Here is a 23,762-nt window from a genome sequence, read left to right as displayed (position 1 = left end):
CAGTCATTTAAATTGTTCATATAAAACATTTTTATTAATAAAATATTTATTTAGGCGTGTCAAAATGAGTAATGGAAATGAAGTTAATAAATTGTACTCGTTTGAAAAACTCGTCTAGATAAGCAAAGATTGAATTAGAAGCTTGATTTGCATAATTAATGGAAGATACACCCAAGTAGTGTGCAGGCTGAGCTGGTTTCAGATCAGCATTGGCATCAGTTGTAGATGGAGACTCAAAAGATGAAAAGGATCTGTTGGATGCAAGAAGCTGCTATCAGTGGAGTAAAAGATAGTGTCTGTATAGAGGAAAGAAGAGAGGCTTAGCAGAAAAACACTGTCAGAATAGATCTCCATAAACACAACTTCCCTGAAGGAAAGTAGGTCCACTTGGTCTTTTATAGTTGAATTTAATTAAGTTGTTTGGGTTTTGAACTGGTTTAAGCTCACTGTCCTTTAAGCTGTTTTAATGACTCAGCTAATACCGTCGTCAGTGTTAGCTTTAAAGCATTAAAGTCTTTAATGTGCTTAAGATATGTACCGAATTCTGTTTAAAACTGGTAATGGAGATGAATAATGGAAATAAAATTTGAGGATAACAGAAAAAGGTGAGGCTCTGTTGCTGCCATCCAGTGGCAAGAAGATAACCAGTGGCAGCAAATACTTTCAAATAACTCATCTTGCATTAATTATTTCTGTTGAACCATTCAGAAGACGGTTGCTTGTATGAGATGGATAAGCTTAATCAATAAACTGTGGGAATATGTGAATTTATAGCATAGCTAGGTTTGTATTTTAGCTGGATATCTGACAGGGGAAAAAAAAAAAGAAAGAAAAAGGAAAGAAAAAGTTATGGGATGTTTGTTATTTGTTTGTTAATACTATCCCGTGCCCCCCTCCCCAGATACGCTTTTTGACTCTTGGCCTCAGACTTGACTGTAAAGCAGTGCTCCCAAACGTGCAAAATTTCTACATATTTCATAAAAATTGGCAGTCAGACAGAAGGAGGAGAGGTTCTTGGAAGCTGAGATATACTGAGGAGGGCAACAAAATATGTTGTATTTAGTCTGGCCTGCTAACTGCTCAGGCAGTAAGTACTGTGGTATCTTTAAAATCAGCCAGGGCACTTGCAGCTTCTTGCGTAACTGGGAACTGGGTTCTAGGGGATTTATGGGAGAACCAAAGGCAATGTGGGATCATGAGAGTATAGAAGAGCGCAGACAAGGAGGAGGAGCAGAGCTGTTGTGGGACAGATATGCTGGAAGCTCATTCAAGAAAGCAGACAACTGTTTACTAGCATGCTATTTGTGTGAATGACTTACTGGCTGTGTGGTGTATTTGCTACTTATTACTCAGTTCAAGCATGTTCTGTAATGTGGAGATACATTTCCACTTTTTAAGAAGAAAAGCAGGCGTCTTCTGTGTTAACAATTTTTTTGTTTTGAAGTTTGGACTGATAATGGAAAGGATTGAGAAGAACACTGCTAAAGCTCCTTTTCATACTGCCTTTTTTTCATAGGATGATTAAGATGTGACAAGCATTTTAATTTTTGTATACCCATAAAAGTGCTTTTCATTTGTCTGGTGATGGACCTCGATCATGATAGACCATACAGCTGATACCTCTGAGTACCTTACAAGCAGTTTCAATGAATCAAGAAAGTTTTGATTGAAGTGAAACACAAAGTATCTATTTCGTTGGTTGAGCATATTGTACTTTAGAGAGCATAGTTTCTCAATCTGTTTTACGTGAAATGTACACATAGAAACCACTTCAAGCAGTATCCAGTCCTGGTAAGCGTTAGAAATTACCAGTGCAAAAGTGATAACTTCCACTGATGCTCATAAGATATCTAGAATAAAAAATGTGACTCTGTTCCATAGATTGCTTCTGGGTTCCTTGTATAGGAAGAGCTGGAGGGAATGGAGTGTCTTTTCTGTTAACTAGCTAAATAAAACTCATTGAAGTAGGAAATCTATATTCTTCAAATGATGGAAATAGGAAAGTTAAAGCACCATTAAAGCAGAGTGATAAGATCATCATCACCTGTTTTTTTCCAAATCACTTATATTAATTAGTGAACGAAATGAGAGCATGTATTTGATTTTGTTTTATTCACTATGCTACAGTGATCATAGACAGAGATCCATGTTTAGTTCTATTTGGTGCTGCTCACATAATCTCTCCAGCCATACTTTATCTCTTATGTAGATGTTGTAATTAACTGTAAACTACTTGTTCTAATTATCAAAATTGGGTTCTGTGAAAGGTGATTAAAAATCTAAAGGTAACCCCCATTAGATTTAAACTGAAAGTCAAGCCAGAAAAGGTATGACAGTGTAATGTTTTGTCCATGACTTAAACTTTTAGCTTTTCACATATATATATATATGAAAAACAAGCACATAATTTCATTACTGCTGGTTATGGCTTTTTATTTTGAACGGGCTAAAAAATTAGTTGCACCATAGAAGTTCTTGAGCCTTTACTTCAGGAGTCGATGAGGTTTTTTGTGCATAAATTAGTTTAGGCCTAATAAATGGCAAAATCAAATAATATTTTAACAGTTTGCTTGTAGATATTTACAAGTAAGTTCCCTTTCTTTGCCACAGAATGAATTTCTCTGTTACTTTTCGTATGGAATTGGAAGAGTTAACATTTGAGAACCTAGAGATTTTAATTTCCTTTTAATGTTTGCTAAATTAATATTGCTACCTCAGAAGAAGCACTTTGTCCTCTCTCTTTTTCTTTGAATCCTTCATGTAAATTCTGCATGGTTTTCTTCACTTTTTCTTTCTCCAGAGGTCATAAGTTTTTTCACTCTTGACCCAAAACTGCATTGTAACTTTGCAGAGCCCACACCTCCTGTCTGCATCTGTCAATTATTTAGCTGGGTGATGACTAGTGAGCATGCATCTTCTCCTCTTGTTCCTTCTGGACCCATTTCAATTTCAGTCCAAGGTTGCACTACATCATTGCTCAATTTGATCTGTGTTTTGAATCTCTCATATGTCTCTGCCATAAATACTTCCCTTCCTCTGTCTTTTCCGTTTAAGGATGCATTTATTCGGCAGAATGTGTAGTATACATGCTATTTGAGCTAAGACTTTGGAAAATGCCTTTAGAATCATCATGGAGACAATGATACGTACCTCATTAATTTCCTCTATGGCGCTCACTCGATCACAGAGAAGTGTTATATTTTGGAGTGCAAGAAGTGCTGCTGCTGCTGCTGCAGATTACTCATTAGCAGTAGAATGCTCAAGTATGGGAATTACTGTGCATATTATTTAACTCATAATCTGTTAGGGTCAGAGAGTGATGATGGCAGGAATGACATCACTTTCACTCCTGTTCCTGGCTGATACTGTTTTTGTTGATTGTTTCTGGTGAAAGTCTGTGTTTAGAAGCAGCTATGATCAAGACAAGTGCAAAACAACGGCTGTGGAGATCAGTGGTTTTGTAGATCTTGTGAAAGGCAATTATATCTTACACAAAAATTTTTACACAAAAATTTTTGCCTTCAAAATGAATAGTTGAGAATGAAAAGTAAATAATTGAGAATGTAATTCCAGCAGAATGGATGAAGGTAAATAAACTGTAGTATTTCCTGTATACTTCAGTCATTCCAGTCGTTTGCAAAATGGGTTGAGAACTCAAAAATGCAGCAGTAGTATTATACAAGTGAGTTTTTTCCATCCTTTGTCTCGTTGTATTATGGTATGTTAGTGCATAATATAAAATGTATGTATAAGAGAAGTCTTTGTAAGGACAGGTTGCAGTATGCACTGTGTGCAGTAGAAGATTGTGACTGTTGGTTTTGAATGTGGTTTTTTTTGTTTTCTATTTGTGTGCAGAAGTGGACCTCTCTGAGAGGGAACCTCTTGCACCCAGAGGGAGCCATGGTGTGCTCTGATACATCCTTGGCCAGGTACAATGGCCAGGGCCTGTGGACAGAGTAGGCTTCTGTTGCGACTTAAAGGCACCCAGTGAGACACTTTACTAACTACTTGTGGTTTCCTTTAATGCTTCCATTGTGTTGAAAACAGGACCCCAGTTATAAGCTAACTGTGCTTTTTATTTGTGGGAATTTTCTTACTTGGTGTTAGCTTTGTGCATTTTCATATCTTCTGTGGTTTTCTTCCCATTCCTGTTTTTTGTGATGTGTAAGGATTTGGAGTCCCTGAGAAGTGGAGCTCAAGTTAGATAGCTCAGTTAGAGCAGATGAGCCCTCCACACAGGGAGCCTGAGTAGTGGAGTCATGGATCGTGGAGTGGGCTTGGAAGTGGAGAAAAGAGTCATAAAATCACAGAATGGCTTGAATTTGAAGGGACCTTGAAGGTCATCTAACCTTTAATGCCTCTGCCACATGGCAGGGATGCCTTCCACTAGACCAGGTTGCTCAAAGCCCTGTTCAACCTGGCCTTGGAAGATTATATTTAGGGATTTGAAGGAGATGGCCCAATGTAGGGTTACTGCATCCCAGTCTTTCCAGCAGCTTGTGCCACTACCTTAACATACGTTTTTCAAACTCCTGCTTGAAACTGTTTCTAGCCTGTTCTCTGATCTGAGTATAATTAGGATGAATGATTGGTGGGGTTTGCTTTTCAGCATCAGATTGGGAGATTAAATCTATCTGAGATTTTCAGGTTTAGGTAGGAGCCACCAGAGCTTGACTCAGGACTGTGTACTTTAGTTACAGTAGTCAAGTACATGTATGTACAATGCCAGTAACTTTGTTTTATTATAGAAAATAAGTGTTCAAAATCTGTATTCCCATGGATAAAGTGTTCCATTTTTTTGAAACTCGCTGAAACAAATCAACTCTCTGAAAAATCTTCCTGAAATCCAAAACCCTTTAAAAATTCCTAAAATTTGAAAAAAAAAAAATTAAAACTTTCAAGCATCATTTCTGACCTAAACAGATTAATTTGAAAGAAGAGCAATTCTTGCTGAGAACAAGGCATAAATGTAATTATTAGATTTGCTGGTTTTCATTTGAAGAGATTTTATTCCTGCCTTAATCAGCTCTTTCAAGGCAGACTTAAAAAGAGGCCTGAGCGATGACTGTAGTATAAACAAAACTCTTTAAAATGACTCTTTAACTACTGCAAGGGTGCCAAAGGGCCTTTACTGCATTGTGTAGATATGTACCTAAAAATATTTTAAAACTACTTTTATTCCTATAGTGAACTGTAATAACCTTGAAAGAGCCCATTGTAGTCTGCAGGGTTAATAAGCATTTACACACATTCTTTGCTATTAGTGATGTATTATTGTTAAACTGAGATTAAAAGCATGCAGGGCAAGAGTTGAAAGTAAGTCAAAAGCAAGGCAGAGGAATGAGTGAGAAGGTCAGTGACGGCTGGGAATGACTTTTGCATGCACAAGTGAGTAGATGGTGCTCTCTCCAAACAGCTGACTAGACAAGCGTTTTGCAGACAGTTTATGAAGCTCAGAAAGTTAATCCTGCACTCTGATAGCAAGTCTAGATAACATTTTGTGTAGGAAATTCTGCTACACAGTAATTGTGTTTTACCTGTGTTGATTTTCACATTAAAAAGACTTGAGAGGCATCGTTGTTGTGGTTCAGTAGCAGGGCCAGGAGCCGCTACCTGCCTCTGAAAGTGAGACTTCTGAACAACCTGAATGTGCTACAGTGAAACAAAGAGAGACAGTAGCCCCAAGTCACGCAGGCAGTGTTTGTACACATGATGGTATATGCAGTATATGTTAAAGCTGTGGTGCTAGCACTTCTTTTACATTTTATGTGTGTGGTTTATCCATCATGGTTATCTGTTGATACAGAGAAATCCCCAGTCATAATTTTTTTCTGTAAGGCTTACATATAGTCAGTTTAAATTCTGCTGAAGAGGAGTAAAAAACCAGGCATCCTTGCTGCCCCAAGACCTTAAGTGGTGTTCTCAAATTAGAAACCCAGAATTAACTCAGTATTTTACATCTGATCTGTGGTCTGGATGGATGGTTGCTGGCTTGTTAGGTGTTCCTTTGAAACAAATGGGACCAAATACTAACTTTTGGGTTCTTTGTAGAGATTCAGTTGTAGTGTTGGAGCTTTTCTTATTTCTAAAATCTGGTACATGCTGCTTGCATCCCCTTCTAAACTGTGTGGGAAGCAGTTTTCAAGCTGGGACACTTTTATGCTGGCTGTTGAAACATAGAGTTGTCTCCTTTGAAGAAGCAAAGGGAGAATGTTGAGCTGGAGGTGGTGAGATGGCATTGGAATTGCATTCTGCTGAACTCAGAATTGGGCTGGGCTATTTCTGATAGAGAATATCAGAATTTAAATATAATTTTTAATTTTTGTGTAGTGACATGTTTATGTATGCTTGAATTGCAGTACCAGTTATTTTTCCATGTCATCTTCATGCTTTGGGAAGGAAGGAAACAAATAAATTAAAGCAAGTTATCCTTACTGATGTGGTTTTTGGGGCTAAGGAGTTGTTTTTCAGCAGATATGGACATCTATTAACAACTGCTTTTTGTGAATTATCAGTGATCTCTTTGGGTTAAGGTGGTATGTGAAGACCCCAGCCTTAACCATGCCAGGTGTTTTGTGGTGTAAGAAAAAAACAGTTTTGGCTGCAGAAAGCCTCAGGCATGATGGTGGGATGCAGCGGAGCAGAGAGGAGTGGCAGCAGGAGGCAGCCCGAGTCTCTTCATGGTGCATTACCAGTTCTACTGACTGAGCCTGACCAGCTACTGTGGAATTACTGTGTAAGCCCCCAGCTCCAGTGTGCACTGAGATACTGAAACCATACTTCAGGTGCCAGTTGTGATCTGCTCTCAGGAATAAAGAGGAAAATGCAAAGAAAGATGTGAAATAGAAAACTGCAGCATTGGCAGGGGAATAATAATGTACTGTTATTGATGGCTCTCTGTTGTATCAGGCATGATGTACAGGCAGCCTGCTAGCTACGCAGAACCTGAAAAACGAAGGACTGAATAAAAGCCATTGAGCTTTTACTGTGTTTGAAGAGCACACTAGGTTGTTCCAGTCTATTGAAGACAAGTGGGGAAAATTCTTGTTTTAATGATCTGAGTTTAATTACCTAGCTAAGAAAAGACAATTAATTATAGTGGGTTTCCAGTGATTATATTGGACTTAATGTAGCTTGTAATGTCATATGTGCTCAGCATAGGCTTTTCTTTTTTTCAGCCTAGTCACTGTATGTTCACAATGGACGAGACCAAACTGAAATGAATGGAAGACTCTACAAGTGATATCACTTTAATGAATCATTTTTGTCATGCACATGTTAAGCAGTATGATGTGCATGTGTCCCATGTAACTTCTCTAGCCCTTTGATCATCTGGCACTTTCCTAGGAGGAAATTTTTATGTTTTATTTTGTTGGAGATTAAAAAGAAAACCAACAACCAAGACCCCCCCCCAAACAAACCAAACAGCTCACAACAGGAAATCCCAACCCATAGGGCAGGGTATAAATTAAAAGAGCATTTTGTGCTCTTAGATTAGAAGACTGTGAGATCCGTGGTGGTTCTCAGCTTCTCTGAGAATTAATTTTCAGCTTGATAGCCAAGACAACCACATATGTCGCATGTTAATCGTAGCCTTACTAGCAGGTGCTTAGGTATTCTGCTGTAGAAGATCATGAAAGAATAGGAAAAGAACAGTGGACAATACAATTACAGACAGAACTGCCGCATTTTAGGTTTTCAAATCTACATATGTGCACCATCATAACTGTTGTTTTCATTTGGTTTTAATTAAATCTTTAAAGGTCGCTTCCAACACAAACCGTTCTGTGATTCATTCTATGCCACGCATTACCTGTCCAGGCTGAAAATGCCACATCTACCTAAATCTGATTTTCTTCGGGAGATTTTGGATAAGTGCAATATGTATTTCTGTGGGTAAATTTCAGATACAGTGTGTTGCTGTTCTAAAATGCTTGCATTGACTGCATTTTGCAACTTCTGTGAAGATCACGAAAGTTTGGCCCTATTGAAAAGCGGATCCATCCCAGTGGGATGCCCTGACTGGAGCTGACAGATTACACAAGAAGAGTACCTGGCTTGAGATCATAAGGGAGATAAGAAATGCATCATGGCAGTGAAGATGTCATTTCTTCCTAAAGAGAAATTGGGAAAAGCTTCATAGTGTCAAGCAGAAAGTGAGGGGTCAGGAATGGAGGCTGGGACTGGGAGCTGGAGATGAGTACAAAGAGTCAGAGGTGACACTGGAGGGGAGGCAAAAAATGAGAACAAAATGCATTAGCCTACATTGCTGAGGAGATGCTGGCTGAGCAGAGCTTGGGGTTAAGAGGAATTGAAATGTAGGCTTGGGAGTTCTGTGTAAACTTCCTCTGTCTTAAGTGGGTACATGCTTTGTTACAGTCTTGAAGATACTACTTATTATTTTAGCTCTCGTGCTGTTAGTTCTTGATTATTTTCTGGCTTTTACATTTCCAGAGCCAAAGAAGTTTGCGCTAAAAAATGAACTTAAGTTCTTTGTTGGGCAACAGGTACTGCAAAAAAGGCGTGTGGGGAAGGCTGCCAGTTTAAGCTATGAAGCTATTCCGTAGGGGAAAAAAAAAAACAGCCCACAAACAAAAGCAAGCAGGTTTTTTGATGTCTGTCTTAAGCCAGGCCTGTATTGTGACATTATTTGTAGAACTGTAAACCTTTGTTTTGGTTACCAATTTCTACTGTTGAGGTGTGCACAAAGCCAACAAGCAGTGGCAGGCTTGTATGAGCTCTGCTTAGGCCTTACTTAAGAAAAGATCTTATGAAATGCCCCATCTATTCAGACTAGGGGCCAGATGCTGTGGGGCATGTCAGCTGGAGCATGGGGCTGGAGTGGCAGCCAGACGCATGGATAAAGTAAGGACCTGGCCCCTTTTGTGCCAAGGGGAAGGAGTGGGATGCAAGGGCCAGCCTGGATGGGGAAAAGGGAAAGAAGGATAGAGAGGCTGGAGTATGAAAATGCTTGAAACCAGTGACTTAAATGCTCATGTTTTGTGTGATGATGGTGGCTTAATGCTCTCTATCTAATTTTTCAGGGTGTCCCAAAACCAAGTAGGACAGCATTTTACCTTTGTGCTCACTGACATTGAAAGTAAACAGCGGTTTGGATTTTGTCGTTTGACGTCAGGAGGCAAGGTCTGCCTCTGTATTCTAAGGTAAGTCATTGTAAGAAAAATTATGTCAAGTACAAAAAAAAAAAAAAAAGAGAATTCTCTGCTAATGTGTTTCACTTCTCTATCAGGGTATCATTTTTCTATAAGAGTGTTACCGTTGATTTCACATGAAAAGTGGTCCCAAGGACCATGTGATGGTAATTCTTGTGTGAGGCTAAATATTCTATTGAATAATGTGAAATCTCTGCTTAAAAGCAGAGAACAATATACTGCAGCTCTCAGAGGTTTGGAGTGTTATGTGGATACTTTTACCTTCTAATGAGATCTTTGTAAAGTATCCAGTCAATTTAAAAATAGAGTGCACTATTCTGTATTCCTGTCCTTGGAAATATGATTTTTAGGTGTCTCTTCAGTATTCTTTGGCCAGACTATATCTAATATAGGAAATGCTAGAGCCAGATAACTCTCAGTTTAAAAGCATGCCACTTTGTTGCAGAAGAGGTACTGATGTTGGAGAAATTGACTTCAGCAAAACAAGTAACTTGTTTCTCCATCTGTGTTTTCTTTCTTCTCCCATAAGATACTAGTTTTGGTAATGAAAAAAACAATTGTTTAGCTGAGATAAACATCTTCTAATTGAATTAATTTAAAGGCAAATTTGCAACTTCAGTTAAGAGCCTAGTAACCTCCTGGAGGAGATGGGAACATCCAGCTCAGCAGCACATGCAAACAAGACGGCTGCAGTCTAATTGCCTTTATAGCGAGAATCCCCAAACACAAAGTGAAAGAAGAGCTGTGTGCTGCCAAAGAGTCAAACACTTTGCCAGCAGAGGGGCAACTTCAAGAAATTTAGAAAGTAATATAGAAAGTTTTGAAGAAAAGCAGATTATCAGGTATTTGGACACCATGGAAGTCAGGCAGTCATGTAAGGTGTCATTAGGATAGATCACATGAGTTAGGGAGACAAACCCAACATTAACTTGTAAAAAAGCTGATGTTTTGATATCAGTAAAAGAACACACAGAGGGGGAAAGAAACCCAAACAATATAGAAACTTGTAGGGTAGTGCTCAAAAGTACTGGAAATATCACATAAAGATGTTTGTGAGCTTTTAAACAGATTCCAAACTAATGTTGAGGACCAGTGCACTGGATGTTTTTTGGCAAGTAATGTAAAAATAAGCATTTGCTATAAATGTAGCAAAAAATTAAAAAGAGCAAAAGGAAAATATTTTAATCTGGAAATTGACTTTCTGAGATCTTGAAAATAATTCTTTAATACTTCAGAAAGAGTAATTCCTAGGATTTTGCAGTGTTATAATACTTAACCTCTTTGTGATACCTTCTGTTGATATATCTTGTTAAGGCCCAGAGTAAGAATGTGTGTATATGCTTTTAGCTCTCTTCTCTGAGTTAACCTTTTACTCCCCCACCAAGCCAGAAACAGTATTTTTTACTTGTATGCATAACATTGGCTGGCTGACTTCTAATGCTATAGTAACAAATGTTTAATCGGTTACTCACAGTCAGGTATGCACATTTAAATACTGCATATAGTGCTGCAAAGCAAAGGACGCAAATTCTCAGCTGGTGTAAACTTGAGTATTTCTTTTAGCATTTCCCCACAAACATACATAAGCTAAAGATTAGGCAGTGATCTGTTACTCGGTAGAAATAACTAGGAAAATGAAAAGTGGCAAGCTATAATTTTTGCTGAACTGTTGCCTTTATTTCTTTTATTGTGACAATGTCAAATTTACAATGCATAGCTGAATATGAGCACCAGCTTCATAGCATTGTGCTTCTAACTCGGTAGGCTGTTTCTCTCCAAATTGTTGGGTATTTCCATCTGATATGTTCTAGTATCCCGCCTGGTTTCTGCATTGAATCCGAGATTCATTAGAAGTGACCAAGTGAAAGAAGACTCATTAGCAGATTTCTGTTGGCATTTTATCTAGCTCTCCCTTTTACAATTAACCAAAATCAGAGAAAGCTTAAGAAATTAATGTCGTCTTTATAGTGTATGGATTTTCATACTCACTTTCTCCCACATATGAAAATAGCATAAATTTGTATCACTGTATGTACACAGAATGATTCTCATGTATGAGCAATTCAAACTAGTTGTTTGTCACAGATATATTATACAATACTTATAGACTTTTATGTAAACACACAAATGCAGGCATGCATAAATACCATATCAAATAACACTTCTACATATGGACATATGTGTGTATCGCCTCAAACATGAAGATTGCTGACTGGGCCTTTAACAAAGACAGTAGTCTTTTCTAAAATCAATTACAGAAAATTAAGTAATTGAAATTGTCATAAATAAGAATCTCTGTCATAATTGAAATTGTCATAAGTAAGAATCTGTGAAAAGAAGAGCAGGAACAGGCCAAGGTGAGAAGGAAATACTGTAGAAATTTGTATAGGTTGTTGACTGGGGAACAGGACACAACTTATTTCTTGTGAATGTCTTTTCTGGATGGTGCCAGGGCACGTGTTAACCTATGTGCCAAGGCTGCTAAAGAGATAAGATTTGAGCTGCTGAATGGGATTCTTAACCAAAACCTGAAGAAAAGGCTGCTTGTCCTCAGGTTTTACGCCAACAAACTAAAGCTGCTTGTAATATTAGTCTTGTGGTTTATGGGACTTCCCTCTATAATTCATTCTTCATCTGAAACACTAATTAATCATCTCTGAATTTGCAGCCACATGATCCTGCTTTGAACTGGATAGTTTCAAACAGAAAATGTACATATAAAATTCTTTTGTAAGTTTTATGTTGTTAGTTTTTTTCCACTTTTTCTATACACATGTACATGAATTCTGTAAACAGAACTTTCTGCCAGATCATAATGTTTTGTTCAAGTTCAATGTATGTTTATACAGTGATATAAAAATCTCCCAAGGTAGCTATCTCAGGCATTTTTGTCTGAAGAACTTAACTGTGGTACAGTACAGTCTAGAATGATCATGCAGAGCTTGACTGCAGCCGCCGAATTCAAAGTGCCAGTAAGAGCAAAACCATAATAAGATGAGAAAATAAATCTTGGATTATTCTTCAGAAGTTTTGTGTGATTCCTTTGCAAGTTTTGTTTTGTTCTTTTTTCTTTAAACTTCACGGCTGCTTTGTGAAGCTCTTGGTGTGAATCCTGCTGTGTCACCTCCTCCCTCTCCACAAACTGCTGAGCTAATGCAGGCCCGTAAGAATGAGGGGTACCACAATAGGAATGTTGTAATAGACCTTTGTTGTGTTCGTACACTATATTGGATCTTTTCTTCTAGTTTTACTTTTTATATTTTAAGTTATAATTTTGCCAGTGAGATTTGAAGTGGCACAGTAGAAACTTCAGTGCTTGCTTTTGAATAATAGGAAATTTAATTCTTCTGGGTATTATTTCTAAATATCTCTGCTGTTTCAGTAGGAATAATACTTTCTGGGCTTACATGAAATAGGTTTTTAATTACCTGAACATTTTTTTTGTACAAAGTGCAAATAATTTAACTGAAATTTATGTTATTAAAAATCTTGACACTGTTGAAGGACTCTGAAGTTGACCCTATGTATCCAGAGTTGCAGTATGCATCATTAAAATGCTCAGTCTTAGATTTCATTAATTTTATGCCTGTAAAATTGTCACCTACGTTTCCAAATGAAATGCTCTAATAAGGAAGACAGGTTTATGTGGTAAGCCTTTGTAGTTCTTCGGTTCAGACCATGCTTGAAGGTTTCTCACTCTTCCTTTAGGCAAATCCCTTAGAAGCAGAATGTTTCAATTTTACACGTTTTGTGTCAATTTTCCAGACAGAAAAGTAGCCCCTAGACATTAGACATTTAGCTACGGAAAGGCAGTTTCCTTAGTTTTATTTGATTACTAGAAGTTAGGTTCCTGCTGGTAGTTCAGGACTGTTAGTGGTTACCTGACTATTTGACAGAAAACATTTCCTCTCCTTTATTTAACCTTTGACTTATGAATGTAAAAGTTTTATCAGAGCTATAGTAGAAGCACCAGTGAGGTGGAAGTCTACTTATGGCAACAAGGGTTACGCATGACTTTGAATAAAAGTCTGAGCTCCTGCCTTGTGGCTCATTTGGATTAAAAGAAAATGCTAAGTACGTTTTTAATTAACCATGAAATATATCTTGGGCTCTTGCTTTTGTGATAGGCAGTGGCTGTGCTTTTAAACAAAGACCACTGTATTCTTAACCCAGAAATACATATCTATTAAAACAATATTGTGTATCTTTTGATGCTTCTCTTTATTATGGGAGAAATGTTTTGTGGCAACTTTAGAGAAATTGCTGGATGTTGTTGGAGGTTGTATGTTTGTCTTATATGTTTCTCAAACAGTTATTTACTGCCACATAAGGAATGCAAAGACAATGTGCGCAATTAAAAAAACATAAGAAACCAATAATGGTTTCATAGTTTAAGAACCTAAATTATTTTTATTTGAAGTTTGGGCTTCTAAATACATTAAAACTGAAAATTAAAGCCTTGCTTTTCCTGTTTTATCTGCTGTGAAGGGGCTTCATTGATAACCTTTTGATATTTTTGTAAGACAGCTAATTATTTACAAAATGCACTGCTCATAAATGACTATGAATACAAGGATGATGGTAAGGTCTCTCTAGTAATGGACTTTAATTTTGATTTTATCTGCTTTTAAGGTGCATATTAGGGTGACAGTTTTGAATTATGAGTAATATATTACAGGTCTCAACTGTTAAATTCAGCTTCTCCAAGAGTATTTTTTGCAGACAGCACATTTCTGTACTGACTTGGAAAAAGGTTGTGACCCAGCCTAAGAGATTTGTGTGCCAGATGACTTCTCGGTACCTGCACCGCTAAATGTGTACATAAAATACGCTAAGCAAAGTTGAAATAAATTTGAAAGATTTGCTGGAAGGACGACCTAGAAAATTCTTTTAGTTTTTAGTTAAACAAGTGCCATATAAGACAGCAAGGCTCATTGCTGGGTCCTACGCTTTGGTCGCAGCAACCCCGTGGAATGCTATGGGCCTGGTGAAGAGTGGCTGGAAAGGTTCCCGATGGAAAAGGCCCTGGGGGTGCTGGTCAACAGCTGGGCTGAGTATGAGCTGGTAGTGTGCTGGGAAAGGCCAACAGCATCCTGGCTGGTATCAGAAATTGCGTGGCCAGCAGAACTAGGAGAATGATTTTCCCCTTGTACTTGGCACTGGTGAGGCTGCACTGTGTTCAGTTTTGGGCCCCTCACTGCACAAAAGACCCGGAGGTGGTGGAGTGAGTCCAGAGAAGTACAACAAAGGTGGTGAAGGGTCTAGAGGACAAGTCTTACAAGGGGTGGTTGAGAAAACTGGTAGTGTTTAGCCTGGAGAAAAGGAGGCTCAGGGGAGACCTTATCACTTGCTACAAGTACCTGAAAGAAGGTTGTAGTGAGGTGAGTGTTGATCTCTCCTCCCAAGTGCCAAATGATAGAAGAGGAAATGGCCTCATGCTGCGCCAGGGAAGGTTTAGGTTGGATATTAGGAAAAAATTTCATTACTGTAAGAGTTGTCAAGCACTGGGACATGCTGCCCAGGGACGTGGTGGAGTCACTATTCCCCGGAGATGTTTAATAGACAGGGATATGTGGCACTTAGAGGCATGGTTTAGTGGTGAGCTTGGCAATGCTAGGTTAATGATTGGGTCTTAATGATCTTAAAGGTCTTTTTCACACCTCAGTGATTATATGATTCTATATACGGTGTTTACCTAATACAGTGTGTGGATAAGGATGTAAAGCTGGTATCATGGAAAAGTTCATTTATGAATAAATCTATTTACTAGGGTAGTCTTAATAAACTAATAAAATAATTAACACCTGTGCCTGCAAAATTAGCCTGTGATATAAGTGGAAAAAGATGTGATGTTGCTTGACAGCCTTGAGGATGCTACAAAATAAAAAGAGCTTATACCTCCTCTTTGAATTTAGAATCTAATGTACCGTCAGCTGTCTTTATTATGAACAAGCAACCTGTGTTTATATTTACTTTGAATGCAGAGATGCATCATATATGTACGCATACATACGGACTCTTTGTTTATGAAGACAACAAATGTAACAATTCCCTATTGTACTGAACTAATAGCAATTAGATACATAAAAGAAAAATGTAATGGGCACCTTTTTGCTTTCCATTAGATTTTTGTAATACTTTGTTGCAGTAGAACAGTCATATTAAAAATATCAACAAAACCTTTTGCATTTAAACTGTGCTTTTGAAGAACTGAAGATTATGGGGAAGAGAAACAGAGGACAGGTCTTGGTGGCCTTTGGTTTCATGCCATATAATGTAATGGAGTGCTTGTTTTGATTTCCCTTCTTTTCAGGTTTAAGAGGCATGTTGAAATTCTATTAACCTTGTGTCTGTGATTATAAGGCTTAACGCAATTCCTTTTCCAGTCTTCCAGGTCAGAAAGGAAACTGGCATTTTTAAACTTTGTTCAAGTAGTCTGGTTTTACAATGTTTTTCTTTGTGGTTTTGTTACGTGAAGACGTGGAAGCGTATCAAAAACTTGATTTTGCTAAGGAAATAAATTCATGTATGAGTACTCTGGTCAGCATGCCTTGCAGTACTGCAAAAACCCCACTCCCTTGGCTTTCTGCTAGGGGTCATTAATTTCAGATAATGAATTTGACCTTTTTATGCATAGACTTAAAAAATGCATTCAGTTTTTCTTTTCATGCTAAGAGGAGTGTTGAGATCATAGATACAAGAAAGAAATATTATTAATATTTTATTGAAGTAGGAGCATTTATTTTTATAGAATGCTTTTCATTAGTGTTCTTTATGAAAAATAAATGATCAGTAAGATTTTAGAATATTCTACAGCAAAATGCTGGGGTGTCGTACACTACTAGGCAGAGGTGATAGCAAAAGGCTGGAAAGCTTGCACGTAATCTAATTCATTTGTGTGTCCAGTGTTATAATATTGTAATACATACCTATCCGGTCCTTTGACTTGGATAGAATTGCTGGAACACTCCACCAGTCCCTGCTGTAGTTCTGGGCTGGTAAGCATTCAGTAGCTCTGGCATTTGCAGGTACCCTGCATGCTGTGGTGAACAGTTTTGTTTGCCCATCTCTGCAGCATTTCAGCAACATTTATAACCAGGTTAACATTATTTTAGAAGGTGATAGAACAGGAGTCCTAGATGGAAGGAGACTCAAAGGTTAGAGATTTTAGGTGCTGTTATGATGGATCTCTTACAGGGGCGTGCAGCATTCATGGCTGGAAGCAGTGAGTGGCCTTTCACAGGTGCAGTGAAGTAAATTTTATGGTTATCTAAGAATGTATGGAAAAGTAAATGCAATAATGTCACACCTTAACTACTGTCCACAATACCAAGCTTTAAAAATGTCTGTGAGCATTAAGAGATTGATGTGATTTTGATGAATAGCCAGCACAGTGTATGGTAAAGTGTGAGAAAGACATTAATGCAGTGACTCTTAAAAGAAATCATTGCCTCTGTGACTCTTTGGCTTTGCAAGAGTAAATTAATGATGGTTCTTTGGTGGTTTTGTTTTGTGTTTTTTTTTTAAGAACCATCAGTTAAGCATTTATAAGGATAGCATAGTAAGATTGCTGGAGAATACATAACTATGATGGTATTCAGATTTCTGTTGTTCTCTTTCTTAGCTGAACAAACCTGTGATTTCTTTCTAAAGCCTTTCTAGCTGCGTACTGAGGAGTGTGACAAAGAAAATGTAACTCTTCACTGGACTCACTGCACAAAATTAGGCTTGGTTTCTCTACCAGCCAGGGTTTCCCCTAACAGGTTTCCTTTGCCTGTCAGGAAAAGTGCTTAGGTTCTGCATACTAGCTATTTCAGTTGCAGATAGCATGTTTCCTGAAATAAAGAAATCTGAAATTTTAAGGTCTGTCCACAGAACACACGAAAGCTTTTAAGAGGTGCATGGGAAGTGTGTCCATGGATTTACACTGCACTGAATAAGAAAGTGTGTAGTATTGTTACACTGGATATGAAATGTGGTAAAAACATTTCAGGCTTTTTCTCCTTCCCGGCCCCCACTGAAACAACTAATATTAACCATACTATCACCATTTCAGTGGTGTTCTTTGTGATGAAATTCTGAAAGATATGAGAAGGTGTATAACTTGTAAATAAGGAGTAATTTATACTGGTACCGTTTAGCTTACCTGACTTACTATATGCATGTTAGGCTTAAATAGAAATTGTAGAAAGTTCTGTAGCATGTCGTCACTGATGATATCACTTTTATAGGAACCTTCTGTAAATAGATGACAAAAAATGGAACTGATGCCACTGTGTTTGAGTTTCTTTTCTCATGCTCTTCAGTTCTGTCTCATTTGTCTTCTATTCTTTTTAACTCATTGAGAGTCTTGCACGCATATGGGCTGCAGGCTTGTGTTGAAAGCTTGCTAAGTATTCATGTCTTGATGCACGCTGTGTTTACAGTATTGGATGAATGCTCTCTTATTTTTGGTCTGTCTGTGGAAATGGCCTTATAGAGAGACCAATATTCTTACATATCTTGTGACATCTCTACTATTGCATAGCATTGCACTACTCATCAAATACGGGGTATCTGGTCTGCCCAGGTAAAATTGGTTTTCATTTTCCAGGGAAGCAGTAGTTCTGGCAGTTCACCAGGTACAACAGGATATAGAATTTCAAAATTGCCAATAACATTCCTGAACACTGTAACAAAAATAATGGTAATGTGATTTTGTAATGTTTAAACTTATTTTTTTTTGTGCCTTTAATATAATGAGAATTGAAACTGTTATGAGCTAATCTATGCCTAATGGAACTTCAAGCAAGTGTCCAGAATAAAGAAAGATAGCTTTGCTGCTTTCTAGCAGTGATGTATTACTAGAATTGTAAGGAAAAGCTTTATGTGTTTTATTTATGTGTATAAATATTATAAAAATGTGCAAGTCAATTAACTGTAGTAGTATTTTATAAGCACTGGGAAAAATACATTGATATTTTACTAAACTGCTTTTTTTCCCTCCTGTTTTAGTTACCTGCCATGGTTTGAGGTATACTACAAGCTCCTAAATACCCTGGCAGATTACTTGGCTAAAGAACAGGTAATTTTAGATACTGTGTTTCTTTCTGTAAAGTAATTATCTGGAAATAATAGTCACCATTTGAAGTGCTGTGAAGTGGTTCTAAGCTGTTTGAAAGTTAAACGTTTTTACATTCCTCATACTGAAATTCAAAGAATCTGGACACACAGCTGCTACTGTCCCTCGAATCCCACATTAATCGTAAAAAGCTGCTGAGAATATACCTGTACAAAGTGTCAGTGTGAGCAAAGTGTCACATCACTGGAGATCTGTATGACATATTGATTGTAAACTGTAGATCCTTGGAACTATCTGATTATCAGTTACAATATGATGTACTGTTTCACCCTTCATATTAACTAACAACTACCTCTCATAATTCTGTCATCTCCAGCAATCATCAACTAGCAAGACAAAATTACTTGGCAGCATTTGGTGAAGAATCATGATAGTTTTGTTTGCATATTCATGAGCAATTAAGTGCATTCCAGGATTATGCAGGAAAGGAAATACTGGCATCTGCCTTTACTGAGAACATTAAAGCTATACCTTTCCACTTTAACTGTATTAGTGTACTAGATTGTAATTAAAAAAAAAGCATCAATAGTCAGCCATATGCTGCAGACTGGAAAAGTTGATATTTCATGAATACATGAACTGTAGATTAAGCAATTATTGTACATTATAGTTAATGGACTAAAGAAAAGGATGGTATTTTATTTAAAAAGAAAATGCAGTAGGAAAGTTTGGGGTTAGCTGTGTTTAAAGTGTAGAACATATTTAAGTGTTATAAATGGTATAATGAGACTTTGGTTTTGGTCCGGGTTTCACTGTAACAGTAAAAATTGTTATTAAGGTTATATTTGACAGAAGGGATAGGGATTGTCTTCTCCTTTGTTTCTTCACCACTGGTTCTGGCATTGCAACTGTCAATGCAACTAAATTAAACTGCTGGCTTGTAAGTTTGTTGTCCTGTATGCTGAGAAAACTGTTTTGATGGGTCAGAAATTTTTAGCAGTGTATGGAAGTATTTTGTTGCATTGCCCAGTGCCATTATCTGTGAGGAGCCTGTTAGAGGACATTGCGCCCTTCTGGCCCAGGTACTGTTGTATGAGCAAGAGCCAGACCCAAAGTCTTGTTTACTAGTAAGAGATCCAGTAATGTTATCATTCTTACAGGGAGAGGTGGAAGCTTCCTGCAAACTCAGACAACATGTTTAAACACTGGTCCTGGCTTGTCACTGTTGTTTTTATTTTTACTCTGACAACAAAAAGAATTGAACCTCCATGAACAAAACCCCAAAACTGAATGAAAATCCTAAACTAAGATGGGGGATCCTAGTTAAATCTGGTAGCTGCATGTACTTTTTAGTAAACCTTACTGTTTCATGTGCTCTGATAAATAATTTTTAAAGGGTACAGTGTCTATGTAGCTGCATATTTAGTAAAACTTTGAACAGATAAATATCATGGATAACAGCTTTAGGAAGGTCATGTCCAAGAGCCACAAATCAGCTAGATGTGTTAACACTATTTTCAGTTGCAAATGATGAGATTCATTTACGGAGTATATGGGGAAATATGTAAAAGATTGACTTGCAGATACAATCATTTTCTGAGACAGAAAATCGGGTTGAATTTTATGCTTAATATTTAAATACTTCGCTGTAAATTACAGTTGTCTTTCTCATTAAACATACATATCTTTGTCAATATATAGTTTAATGTGTAGCAAATGTTTTTTTTTCTTAATACAATAATTAACTACCTTTAATTACATTCCCTATAGGAAAACGACTCGAATGATTTGTTGAAATCGTTGTATAGCCATCCTGTGCCAAAGGCAAATGTTTTAGTCAGTTTAAGTGTGGTAAGTATTCTCTGTTTAACTCCTGCTCCAGACTATAAAGTAGTACATAAGGTTGAAACAAACAAAAAGCCCCACAAACTGCCTTTGTAAGGAGTAAACTTGTGTTACTTCCCATCATTAAGTGGCTTGGCCAACTTTTTTCTTTTTGTCTGCGCAGAGTAGAGTTTGTCTCTGTCTGATGTTGTTCCCTTATAGTCATAAAGAAGCAGAAATTGTGAGTTTGCTCTATGGATGATAAAGTAAGCTGCAGTGGCATCTAGCAGTGCTAAAACAACTTTTTTTGTGCTTCCAGCTGTTTCATGTAGATACTTTTGGCTTCTCCTGCTGTGAATCGGGAGATACTAACTCTTGTTTTATTGCTTCTCAAGTCTGAGTAGGTAGACTTGCAGGACTGGACAAAAATCTGTGTAAGCTTCTTTCCCATCGTCCTTCCCCTTCTTCCTAGTATTTCTCGACTATGCAAAAATTCTGTAGGAAAGATGGTAGGAGAATTGTTCTGCATTACTTGAAACTTTCGGCACATCTAGGTGAAAGAATGTGTCCATGCCTACTTTGCTTTTGTGCTTTGACTTTTCATGGTGTGGGACTGGACATTGATTGGTGAAGTGGTGTTGCTGCAGAAACATCAAAAAGTGGGCCTGTCCATGATACAGTTCCTTAAGTTCTTAACAGAAATAGCATATGGGTGCATGTTTAAATACATTTGTAGTGCCTGCATGGAATGTAAAGCCAACACAGAGCCTCTGCTGTCTCTAAGTTATTCATGTTCAAAGCGTCTGTACAGTTACTGCACTCATAAATATCTATATGCAAATAACTGTTTCTTGATTGAACTATTACAGTTTGCAGAGCACAGAAAGAAGTGACTTTATAAAGGCTTCCCTTATGCACATACTGAAAGATCTTTAGATTATTTATCTTGACCTTGTTTGTGTCATTTCCTGTTACTTTTAACTCATTTATTTTAGAATTGAGCCCAATACTTCAAGTAAAGTGCAGACTCTAGAGAAGTGTATGGTCCTAGTATGAAGGCATACAGAAATGGAAAGTCTACCACTTCTGTTGCAATAGTTACCTTGCTGCTTAGCATACTGCTGCCTTATTTTATTTTTTCACATTCCTTGTTATTTTTTTTTCATTAGGCTGTAATATAAATTTGACAAATGCTTGGCTGCAGGTACAGTCAAGCAAATACTGTGGGTTCAGGTGGGACAGAGCAGGAAGGAATAGATTAGCCTAAATCAGAATGCTACAGATCAGGATCTACAGGCATCTACTTTTGCAGTGCTCAGTGCTGCAGGGAAAGGTTTATGTCACTTTCAGTTCTAACTTTGTGTGCCTAGGCTTTTATATTGGTGATCCTTCCATGCTCTTTGTTTATTGTAAATAAGCTAGACTGCAACCATCAGTAGTAATAGACTTAAAAAGAAGTTAGAGTCTGAAAAACAATTGTAAAAGTATCATCATGCTGAGGCTTTTAATTGTGCCAAGATGAGTCTAATTCAAAGTTCCTGATGCAAAATTAGCATCCCCCCTCACATTTACTCAGGTAGCTGCAGGGCTTGTAGGTGTTGAAGTGAGGTTCGGATGGCAGACTACAGTGGTACTGAGGACTGCATGTATATAATTATGCATAAATTGTGCCCAATATCTGGATACATGGTGTTTCCCAGTAATCCTTGGTCAGGAGGACAGCAAAATCCCTTGTCCAGTTAGGGACTAAGTTCATCTCTAACCTATCAGTCCCTGTAACAAATATTTGCAGCTGAAATTTGAGGGGTGAGCATTCATTCTATGCAACCTGAGCTTACATGTAGTTTGGGTCACTTTTATTTTAACCATAGAGGTATAATAAAGGTGATTGTGCCTCTATAATTATAATAAAAGTTATTATCTCCTTTCCCTCCCCCTCCACATTTCTCTATGTTGGAAAAGCTAATTCAAATAGGGGATGAATGCAAAGAATAAAACATATTTCAGCCAATATTTTAAACTTGGAATATTGAAAGCATTAGAGTCAGCTTTGGTCTTTTTTGTTGGAAAACTACAAAGTCAATTGTTCAATCTTTCTCTCATCTTGCATAAGAACCAAGAGATGATTTTTGCAAGTGAGCAAGATTTGAAAAAACATCCTTGTCTTGTATTGGTGAGTTTAAAAGGCAGTGACTATCTAAAGCTTATTGTAATTAAAGAAATAAGTGCTTGCTATAGGATCTCTCTTTTGATTTCAGGCTTATTTATATCTCTCCTTCAGGAAATTCTGCTGCTGTCTTTAGCCTAAAAGAACTGTCTAATATCAATGTACCTAATCTGTTTAAATCAATCTAACTTAAGAGCTGTCTGTCATAATTCTTTTGCAAAGAGCACAACCAAAATCAAACTCTTAAATTGATGAAGAAAGCTTGCATTTTCTAGTGTTCTTTTAGAGAAAACTTTATACAGGACAGCAACTATTAATTTAGTATCTCTTCCAAGGTTGTACAACTTCCTAAGGGAGTTCACAAAGATGTACAAGGACCCCATACTACATTATTTTTGCTGCTTTATGACTCTTAATGACTGCAGTAATGGGTCTCATAGTTCTGACTTCCTTTTCTGTTTAATGAGTGAAATATTATTACTTTGTTAATTATAAATAATTACTTCTCTAAGTTATTAACTTCATTACTCAGAAATCTTTTGATAAATATTCTGTGACCTTATTCCATATAGGAAATCATTTTCTGTTCTCAATATACTTCTGAAGAACATAGGCATTCCATTATTCTGAATATTTTCCTATTCTTGACTAGAGTAAAAAAACCTTAGCTTTTTTTTCTCTCTGTTATTGCAAAACAATAACCTGGGATATTTATTGTGCAAGCGCTATGATGTTTATGGGATGCCTTTTTTAAGCCTTTTTTCCCCCCTAAAATTTTTTACTTTGGCCAAATGACCTAATTTGTGGGGAACATTTTCTATTAAATGTATCAAGCTGGTTTAATAAGTCTCCTAAACAGAGTTAATAGTATTGATATTTTTTTTCTCAAACACAAGACACATTTAATATCTTATAGACTTCCTTAATGTTTTGGTATATCTTTTGCAAGTTTGACTTGAAAACAAACTGTGTCTTTGTGTTGTTAATTATAGTTTTAAAATACACTATAAACCCAAAGAAAGTCTATGAAAAATGTCAAAATTCCATTCAAAACAAATAAAAGCTAAAAAGCCAATAATCACATTTCCTTAGTACGCACTTAAGGTTTTCTGACCTTGAAGATTTAGACTAATATGCAAAAATGCCTTAAAATAACTGGGATAATTCCATGTCTGATAGCCACTAAACACACTGGATTAATGAGAATAGTTTAAATTACATCTGTTTTTAGTTTAATCCATTTTATATTTACATCCTAGATGGCCTCAAACTAAGATGCATAAAACTGCTAATGTATTTCATAAATGACTGCAGAATCTCAAGCTGTCAGACCTTGTATTTCTGTTAGCATGTTTCTGAATCAAAGATTTTTGGAAAGAAAAGAGAATGTCTATCAAGTAATAATATTTCTATGCTAATTAATTTTCTCATGTGAATGATTTTTCCTTTTCCATTCTAAATTCACATTTTGTCCTTTCACGTTTTTGGTTTGTTTTTGTTCCAATATCTAAATCAATGTCTAAGTTAATCAGTGCTG

At 37.0% G+C, this 23,762-nt stretch overlaps 1 protein-coding gene across 3 annotated transcripts in view; it reads left to right on the top strand.

Annotated features, from left to right (window-relative positions):
• DENND1B (DENN domain containing 1B) overlaps positions 1 to 23,762 on the top strand; it is a 153,929-nt gene that overhangs the window by 58,845 nt on the left and 71,322 nt on the right. The window contains exons 1-5 of one of the 3 annotated variants that reach the window (XM_062613428.1): positions 8,711 to 8,865; positions 9,045 to 9,164; positions 18,168 to 18,237; positions 20,005 to 20,085; positions 22,172 to 22,231. In XM_062613428.1, coding sequence (XP_062469412.1) covers positions 8,831 to 8,865; positions 9,045 to 9,164; positions 18,168 to 18,237; positions 20,005 to 20,085; positions 22,172 to 22,231 — 366 coding nt within the window. In that variant the 5' untranslated portion in view covers positions 8,711 to 8,830. Of the gene's footprint in view, positions 1 to 8,710; positions 8,866 to 9,044; positions 9,165 to 18,167; positions 18,238 to 20,004; positions 20,086 to 22,171; positions 22,232 to 23,762 lie in introns of those variants that run through there. The other 2 variants (XM_062613426.1, XM_062613427.1) reach the window with 2 other exon arrangements.

Source organism: Pezoporus occidentalis, unplaced genomic scaffold (assembly GCF_034315485.1).
Source record: "Pezoporus occidentalis ecotype Australia unplaced genomic scaffold, CSIRO_AGI_Poc_V1 ctg167, whole genome shotgun sequence".
In the NCBI taxonomy this organism is placed as follows: domain Eukaryota; kingdom Metazoa; phylum Chordata; class Aves; order Psittaciformes; family Psittacidae; genus Pezoporus; species Pezoporus occidentalis.
This window is presented reverse-complemented; position numbering and strand designations above follow the sequence as displayed.